The sequence below is a fragment of the Etheostoma cragini genome, chromosome 7 (assembly GCF_013103735.1).
Source record: "Etheostoma cragini isolate CJK2018 chromosome 7, CSU_Ecrag_1.0, whole genome shotgun sequence".
In the NCBI taxonomy this organism is placed as follows: domain Eukaryota; kingdom Metazoa; phylum Chordata; class Actinopteri; order Perciformes; family Percidae; genus Etheostoma; species Etheostoma cragini.
In genome coordinates this window covers 5,197,806-5,207,137 of record NC_048413.1, presented here as the reverse complement: position 1 = coordinate 5,207,137, position 9,332 = coordinate 5,197,806, and the positions used below count along the sequence as shown (strand labels likewise).

Genomic DNA, 9,332 nt, shown 5'->3' with positions numbered 1-9,332 from the left:
CCCCCCCCCCCCCATACATATGAAACTAGTTACTTTACATGGACACTGTGAACCCTATTTGCAGTAAGTACTTTAAATGTAAATTGTTAAGTTCACTGTTTTCACTCCAATACATCCTGCTGCTACTGATATTTGCACTAGTCAGAATCGTCTTGTAATAATTTTTTGTTTTATATTGCACATACTTATATTTATACTGATTCTCTTTTTACCTGTCTTCTGTTGTTTTCTTTGTTTGGAGCCTTGCAACGTAATCTCACTCAACTGTATGTTGTGAATGTGCAGTTGACAGTCTTTTTTTATTCCAGAGCCTTTTTTGTGTGGATTCCATTTAGTCGATCAGAAAGGTAACCAGCTTAAACAAGCAGATTCTATGGAAGGATTTTGAGAAAAAAACTTTTTCTTGTTCACTCTTATTAACAGGCTGTGCGTTTTTTTTAAACTAATTAATCCTTTGCTCATTGCTGTGCAATAAAACATTGATTAGATTACAAATTGTTTGCTGTGGCTTTAACCCTTGTTAAACTGGATTCTGATGTTTTAAAGTGTTGTTTGTCTCCCTGTGATGTATTTTGGTTGGAGTGATTTTTTACACTTGTTATTTATGTATTTGACATCGAACCTGTTCAGCACTTTGGTTAACTGTTGTTTTTAAATGTGCTATAGAAATAAAATTGACATTGACATTGACAAATATACATACAGTATGAATTATTTGTAACAAGTCCTGAGACAGTTGTCATTTTGCACTTTGGAATAGATTAGGAAGCCTTTAATGTTATTATTCACATGTGCAATACCTGCGTAACGAGATTAAAGCAACTCCTTTACAGTGTCAACAAGAAGGAATATAACATGGAATTAAATATGAAATATAAGGAGTGCAAAAGAAAAGGGGTTCACACTTCCTGAGACGACTATTTACATATATAAAATATAAAATAGTAAGGAAGTTAATTGTATACAGAGTGTGAAAATAATATTAGAGTTGTAAACCTGCATTGTTTTCAGAGTGTGGCTCAAATGAACAGAAATTCTCTCATGATTAAACTACTAGACCATTTTTATATTTAAGCCTTATATTTTAATATTATTGTAGTTGTCGGATTTGATTCCACTGCAGTCCTAAAACGTTTTTATGCCTGTTTCATGTCAAATTCCAACCATTGTCAAGTCTTTATTAAACAATTGGGGATTTCTCAAAAGTTGTTCAGACAAGCCATTTCAAGACATTACTTTATGAATAAGGTATGTAAATGTGTCATTATTGTTATCATTTTAATAGATTGATTAATGGAGACACTAAAAAATGATAAGTGGATTCAACTAAATGAAAATAATTCCTTTGAGAGTAAATATTCAAGAGACAAATGGAGTAAAATTTCACACAGGACACGTGGAAGTGGTTTTTAGCAGCAAAGCTGCATTTTATTGAGTAAAACTTTTGTATAGGTAGCTATAAGAAGTAAACAAACTTAAAAAAATACATCAGCGCTTTTCCACTATTCAACTGAAGTAAAAAAAAAAATAGCACAGAATCTGTTTTTTGAAATGCTTTGGTACTAGATTCATAAAAAGGCAAAGTCAAAAAGTCCTCAAATAGGATTCTTATAAAAGATAAAGCACTAAAATGTTTCAGATGTCAAGCCTACAAATACACTCAACAGTTTCCATCTAAACACAAGATATCAAAAAGCTATCCATTAATTTGCTCCACATTGCGCTATAACATTATACATATAAAGTAAGAACGCTTTATACTGTTAATAGAAAAAGTCTTAAAAGAGCAGAACGGGAAAAATAAAATAAAATCCTGATTTGTTTTTGCGTACTATTCTCAAGCAAAATATTCAACAAGCTCAGCAGTATTAATATAGCATGTAAACATTTTTTTAAAGGATTTTAAAATCCGACTAGGAAACCAAAAGGTGGCACTTTAAGAGGCCTTTTGAGGGAGCACCATAAAAGAATGATTCCAATATGAAGGCTTGTGCATTTTGGGTTACAATAAAACAAATGTAGTTCTATCAAACAAGAGACTTAAAACACTTGTAAACCTTTATATCGATATGTTACGCAAAACGTACACAAAAAAAAGTTCCAGTGATAAAATACAAGCTTTGGGAGCATGAAGCTACAATATATATAGTCATACAACAAAGATCCTATTGGAGGAGGGATGTACAGTCGCCTCTTTGTCTGAGGTAATGCCCACTTAGTATGATTTGGTGACAGTCAACAGCATCTTCTAGTTATAAAAAAAAACTAAAAATATATGTATATTTCAAAGTAATACGGTATGGACATGTCAGCGGAATTGGTACCAAAATGAACTGTCCACCCGTCGGGTGAGCTAAATCTCAAGCATACAGTATGATTGTAAATACAATATTTACTATCATTGAGTTTTATGAATCTACATGATCGCAAAAAATATGTTGTGTTTAAGTCTCACAGAAAAACACTTCAGTATTATTTTTTCACAATTGCTTGTAATTATTGATAAATACTGTGTACCAAAGCACAGTGTCATCCAGCATTATAGAGCACTTTTTTGATGGCTGTCCTCTTGTCAAATGTTTTGAATAACTCAACAAAAAATATTGCGTGTTCACCAGTGTTTCCCACAATTTTTTGGAACAGTGACACACACTCTTTCCTGGATTCAAATGAACTGTTCTAACCAGGATTATCCACACGTGGAGACCCTGCATCCACCCAGTCCAATGAACTAAACAATGTTATTTTAAGATTAGATCTGAACTTCTACAGTAGGATAATTGTCATCACCGTTTAATTCTTGTGTCTGCTGTCTGGAATCTGGAACATTTTGCAATAGACAAAAAAAACTTCCTATTTATCTCTGTTTTTGCATTGGCTTGTTTCAAGTACTTGTATGTAGCTATCAGAGAGATGTGGCAGTGACATTAGAACTCAAAAGTTTCACACTATCTATACAAAAAAGATTTGTGTATAATCTTTAATAAAAGTTTTATTTTCTTTTTTAAGGAAGCTATTTTGCTGATGTCAGCAAAAGACAAATGGTAGAAAAAATCTATGAATATGATCTCTTGATATAAAGACAAAATCCTGCTTCACCTCCACGTTAGCTTGTACTAACTCGCTTTTACTCGCTCCCACCGCCACACGTCTTTTCCTCCACAGTGCGTCTTTCGTTGGTCTTTTGAAAAACTCAAACATGATAGCATGGTTTTCTTTCCAAATTCAAATCGATATCTCTAAATAGTCTACTTTGTCGATTTTAGTACAGCTCTGTGTCATCTTTGTGTGGGCAGTGTGTTTAGATGAAGGGCGTTTGCACCCTTCGTGGCGCCAGTGCAGAGAGCTTTGAGCAGTAGGCGTCTGCCAAGATCCGCCGGATGACACCGGCGCAGTGGAAGGAATACAAACACACTTCCTCTAAACACACTGCCGACACTGCCATGACAGACACATCTCTTTAAGCAACTTGTCATTTTAACAAAGATTAAAGAATATTTGTGTTAGCAATGAATAATTACAGCTCGCACAAGGCTTTACAGCACCTGAATGGCTTAGACTATGTTGTTAATTTCACAAAAATAATCATTGATTTATCCTGGTTATTCTTTTATTATCCAGAGCAGTTGTGTATTATTTATTTATCTTTGAAATTGGACAGAAACCCCTATTGTCATGTTTTGGCTTTGCTGGCCTGAGGAGAGTGGAAATAGCCCAAAAACTGTCCATCTAATGACTTTGGTTCAAGTGTTTAGATTAACAGACTGTATCAGAATTTTAATCATCAGGTAAATGAGCGTTCCAGGAAATGTTTTATGTTTTAAAAATCAAATAACATAAAAAAATGAAACGTAGCCACTTAACAGCTGAACCGCATGTGCCATGTTGTTCTCTATCTTTCTTAAACTACTAAGTGTTGTCAACTTACAAACCTCCAAGGCCAATTCCAAGGGCATTTTAAAACAAAAGGAAAATCCTGTTAAATCACCGTACAGGTCTAATGTTAAACATCCAGACAGGCCCATTACTCTACTGACCTCAGGGACACTGACCTTTGACCCTCCCCGTGTTAGTGATAAAATACAGCCTATGCTGTATTTCTGTATCTCTGTGTTAGTGTGTATTACGTGTGTTTAAGGCTGCAATGTGTCATCACCAGGATCCAGAAAGAGTTGGACTAAACTAACAGCTACTTCCACTATTTTCCAGCTACACTATTTTCTGGCCTGCCAGAGTGGAGAAAACTTCCAGCTCTTTGCAAAATGATTTGGCTGGCAGATGATGAATGCTGGAGCCAATATCACGGGAGGAAAGCTGGTGTGTAATCATACGTGGCGTCTGTTTGCTGGTTGCGGGTGGCATCTATTCACAGGCAAAGTAGTCTTTCAATGGTGCGAACAGATGCCTGATGACGGGGACACTCCACGACCGGCCCAGGAGCTTCTGTCTGGCACCGCGACCCATGTTGGACACGTCTGTGTAGTGGACAGGGAAGCCAAAGATCCTGCAGGGAAATAACCACAATTACAATCAGTGTCAGAAAGATGCTGAAGCATTACGCCACTAAATATCTTTGATCAGCTTAGACTTGAAAGGGGAAAGAGAGGGAGAGTGACATCTAGCAAAGGGCCCTTGGGCAGGTCAGAATCGAAAATGCGGCCCCCTGCGTTGGGGACTGAGCATCTGTATGTGGGCACATGCGCTACCAGGTGTGCTGCCCAGGCGCCCTGTCTATAGTTTTTCCTTCTTACCTCTCTAGCTCAGTGCACCAAAGTATGTCCTCCTTTCCATTCATCAGGACAGGAAAGTGTTGATCCTTTCCCTGTTTGATGGAGTTGGAGCGAGTAGTGATGGTGCGCACCTTCCCAAACTACGAAACAACAAATACACGGTCAAACAAGTGCGGCCTAGAAGCCATTTTGCAAGTAAAGAACTGTGAAGAGTGACTTCATTCTGTTGAAATATCAAACCTTTGCAACTCTGCCGTGATCCAAACAGTCCTGCAGCTCCAGCTTGTCCATCCCAGAGGCACACAAAGGTCTGAAACAGAGAGGAGGAATCACATAAAGTGAGGAAAATAAGTATTTGAACACCCTGCTATTTTGCAAGTTCTTCCACTTAGAAAACATGGAGGGGTCTGAAATTGTCATTGTAGGTGCAAGTCCACTATAAAAAATATAATGTAAAAACAATAATGCAGAAATCACAATGTATGATTATTTTACTATTTATTTGTATGATACAGCTGCAAATAAGTATTTGAACACCTGTCTATAAGCTACAATTCTGACCCTCAAAGACCCGTTAGTCTGCTTTCAAAATGTCCACCTCCACTCCATTTATTATCCTAAATTAGATGCACCTGTTTGAGGTCGTTAGCTGCATAAAGACACCTGTCCACCCCATTCAAACAGTAAGAATCCAACTGCTAACATGGCCAAGACCAAAGAGCTGTCCAAAGACAACAGAGACAAAATTGTACACCTCCACAAGGAAAGGGCTACGGGGAAATTGCCAAGCAGCTTGGTGAAAAAAGTTCAACTGTTGGAGCAATCATTAGAAAATGGAAGAAGCTAATCATGACTGTCAGTCTCCCTCGGACTGGGGCTCCATGCAAGATCTCACCTCATGGGATCTCAATGATCCTAAGAAAGATGATAAATCAGCCCAGAACTACACGGGAGGAGCTGGTCAATGACCTGAAAAGAGCTGGGACCACTGTTTCCAAGGCTACTGTTGGTAATACACTAAGATGGTTTGAAATTATGCATGGCGGGGAAGGTTCCCCTGCTTAAACCAGCAAATGTCAAGGCCCGTCTTAAGTTTGCCAATGACCATTTGGATGATCCAGAGGAGTCATGGGAGATGTGGTCAGATGAGACCAAAATAGAACTTTTTGGTCATAATTACACTAACCGTGTTTGGAGGAAGAAGAATGATGAGTACCATCCCAAGAACACCATCCCTACTGAGAAGCATGGGGGTGGTAGCATCATGCTTTGTTTTGTTTTTCTGCACATGGGACAGGGTGACTGCACTGTATTAAGAAGAGGATGACCGGGGCCATGTATTGCAAGATTTTGGGGAACAACCTCCTTCCCTCAGTTAGAGCATTAAAGATGGGTCGAGGCTGGGAATTCCAACATGACAATGACCTGAAGCACTGGAGAAATCAAAAAATGTGACTCTCACAGTGCCGCCACCGCCATCCAGGTGCAAATGAGCTCGCTGCAGAAGACAGATGACAGCGTTGTCCACTCCCGGACGAGGCTGGTAGGCAAACTGTAGAGGGTCCAGAGAAGAACAAACCTGCGGCCTCAGGTAGGCCAAGATCAGCCTCTCCAGCACCTTCATCAAATGGGATGTGAGAGCCATTGGGCGGTAGTCCTTGAGGCCAGATAGAGTTGACTTCTTGGGGACCGGGACAAAACAGGATGTCTTCCAAAGCAGCGGCCCCGTCTGCAGGCTCAGGCTCAGGTTGAAGAGGTACTGGAGAACACCAAACAGCTGACTGCCGCAGGTCTTCAGGACCCTGGGGCTGATGCCGTCCGGGCCAGCAGCCAGGATAACCAAGGAGTGGCTCTGTAAAAAGCATATCAAGGTTCTGGCGTGGCCTAGCCAGTCTCCAGACCTAAACCCAATACATAATCTTTGGAGGAAGCTCAAACTCCGTGTTTCTCAGCGACAGCCCAGAAACCTGACTGATCTAGAGAAGATCTTTGTGGAAGAGTGGGCCAAAATCCCTTCTGCAGTGTGTGCAAACCTGCTGAAAAACTACAGGAAACGTTTGACCTCTGGAATTGCAAACAAAGGCTACTGTACCAAATATTAACATTGATTTTCTCAAGTGTTCAAATACTTATTTGCAGCTGTATCATACAAATAAGTAATTAAAAAATCATACATTGTGATATATTTTTTTAAAATTATGTCTCTCACAGTGGACATGCACCTACGACGACAATTTCAGACCCCTCCATGATTTCTAAGTGGGAGAACATGCAAAATAGCAGGGCGTTCAAATACTTATTTTCTTCACTGTATATATAGTATATAAATATATGTGTACTATACATAGCTGCTGGCAACACTCACACCAAATATAAATTTGGTCTTTTGTGTAGATTACAATTAAAGTTTAGCTTTAGATTCTGTTGTAACGTGACTGAAAAGACGTCAATGTGCAGAGTTGATATGTTTTAGAAAGCATGACGTTTCTAAAGCCCTGCAACCCTGAACTTATGTAGACATTGGCCAGAGGAGGTCTATTTGAGACTCCTACATGAATTGCGTGTATATACATGGCAACTTTCTTAAGTTAAGTGGTGTATTATCTGTGCGCTATTCTGTACACACATGCATGCCACTTGGCGTGTTATCCCGAGAAGAACTTGTTATTGTGGGAAGAAAGCTATATTTGAGTTTAGAAAAAGAAGAACGTGACACGTGGGACACGATCCTCGGCCTCCTGGGTGAAAGCCCCGCCCCGACCAACCTCCCTACGCAGATTTTTGCCCTTCCATACTACTTACTACGCCGTAAATTCACACTCAATCCCAAGGTAATGTAAGTCAATGAAGGCCAGTGTTGATACAAAAAAGCAAGTGTGCATCTTGACAACACGCCAATAATGACATACAAATTGGCGTGGCGTACATACGTCATTTAATGAGATCAGTCTGGAGACGCAAATGTCCAAATTACTTGGACCAGAAACCCATGAGCAGCTCATTGTCTGGAGATTTCACAGGTAATGAGAAGGCGTGTTAATGACGTTTCTATCAAGCGTCTGGCGCCAAACCAGAAGAAAACAAACACTCGAAGGGTTATTTAACCAAAGACACTAACAAAAAGGAACTTCTTTCGGTAAGGGTTGACGCCAAAATCATCGGACAAATCCAAGAAACGGCAAAAGACTAATTGGTAATGACGCATCATGTCCTGCCTACTGCACACTCTACCTAGTACAGACTATTTCCAGTTAGTAAGAACGCATCTGATTTGGACAATCTCCTGTTGTGTGCTACATGTGAGAAAGAGAAATATTCATTTGAGAAAACTACTTGAGATGATGAGTGTTGTCCTTACCTGTTCATGCCAGGCAGATTTCCCCAGAAGTATCGGGCACGGTGAGCAGCAGAGACTTCGATAGCATCAATCATCACAGGGTTACACTGCCAAAAAAATCCACACCAAGACACAAATTGTAATCAAAAACTCATGGTCATCATTAACATCACTTCAAATGATTCAACAGCACTTTTGTTTTTTAAATGGGTTAAGTCTAAATTAGGCTTTAAGTTGACTAATGTGAATAAAAAATTTTTATGGAAATGAATGTCTCTGGTTCATGTTTTTGATATCTGCATCTTAAAAGTACATGTGACTCACCTCCAGGAATCGTGAGATGTCCCTCTTGTCGTTAACGCCCATGGCAACCACATTCTCGAACATCCAGAAAAACGGCCGGTCCTCTCCTTCTTTGGGCTTGGCCTCGCTCAGCAGACGGTAAAACTCAAAGAACAGCCTCCCTGTGCCTTCTAGAAACAACAAAGCACCGTCAGAAAACACAGGGATATAATAAGAACCTCCCAGTGGCCACTACAGATTACGTTTATAAGATGAAATATATACAGTATGAAACTATTTAATGCTGACTATTTTACTGACCACCAAAATTAAAGCATTGGGTATGACAGACATGACCGATCCCACTATGAAAGACACTCCACTTAGCACCAACTAAAATGTTCCATTTTAAATGAATGGAGCCTATGCTATCTTTTCCTATGCTTTGAAGAGTAATTTACAAGTGTTAATAAATATGCCCATAGAGTTTAAGGTTCTGTATTAAGAGTTACAGAAGTAGTTGGTCTGAGGCCTCAGGCACCTCCAACAATGAGAAATAAATCAAAACACACAAGTAAAAGCAAATCTGAATCCAAGACAAAAGAAAATAATTGTGCAATTTAAGATTTAGGGCTAAAATGTAAACAAATAATATAATATGAATGAAGAAATATAATTATATAATTAATATATCTGTGTGAACAGTATTGCAAGAAATAAGGCCCCTTACAGCCCCAACTGGCAGTAAGATCCGTCCTGAGTGATGGGATTACCAGTGGACAGCTCTAGGTAACGGTGAAAACTCTCCAAGGACGCATTGAGATCAGATCGCAAAAAACACATCTGGAGTTGGTTTGAGCCCAATGTCTCCACATTCTAATGGCGTTTTTCCACTGCTGGTAACAGCTTGCCTCGGCCCATTATGCTTCCGTTTTCCATTGCAGATTGAGTAAAGCCTCAGCGTGGCTGGTCACTATAGCAAC

General features: G+C 39.3%; 1 protein-coding gene across 1 annotated transcript in view; it reads right to left on the bottom strand.

Moving 5' to 3' along the window:
- Window positions 1-4,224: 4,224 nt before the first annotated feature.
- The window catches only part of dnmt3bb.1 (DNA (cytosine-5-)-methyltransferase 3 beta, duplicate b.1), a 53,495-nt gene continuing 48,387 nt past the window's right edge, over window positions 4,225-9,332 (bottom strand). The window contains exons 18-22 of the mRNA XM_034876663.1: window positions 8,392-8,540; window positions 8,089-8,174; window positions 4,971-5,040; window positions 4,752-4,870; window positions 4,225-4,504 (exon numbers count right to left, since the gene is read on the bottom strand). Coding sequence (XP_034732554.1) covers window positions 4,363-4,504; window positions 4,752-4,870; window positions 4,971-5,040; window positions 8,089-8,174; window positions 8,392-8,540 — 566 coding nt within the window. The 3' untranslated portion in view covers window positions 4,225-4,362. The remainder of the gene's footprint in view (window positions 4,505-4,751; window positions 4,871-4,970; window positions 5,041-8,088; window positions 8,175-8,391; window positions 8,541-9,332) is intronic.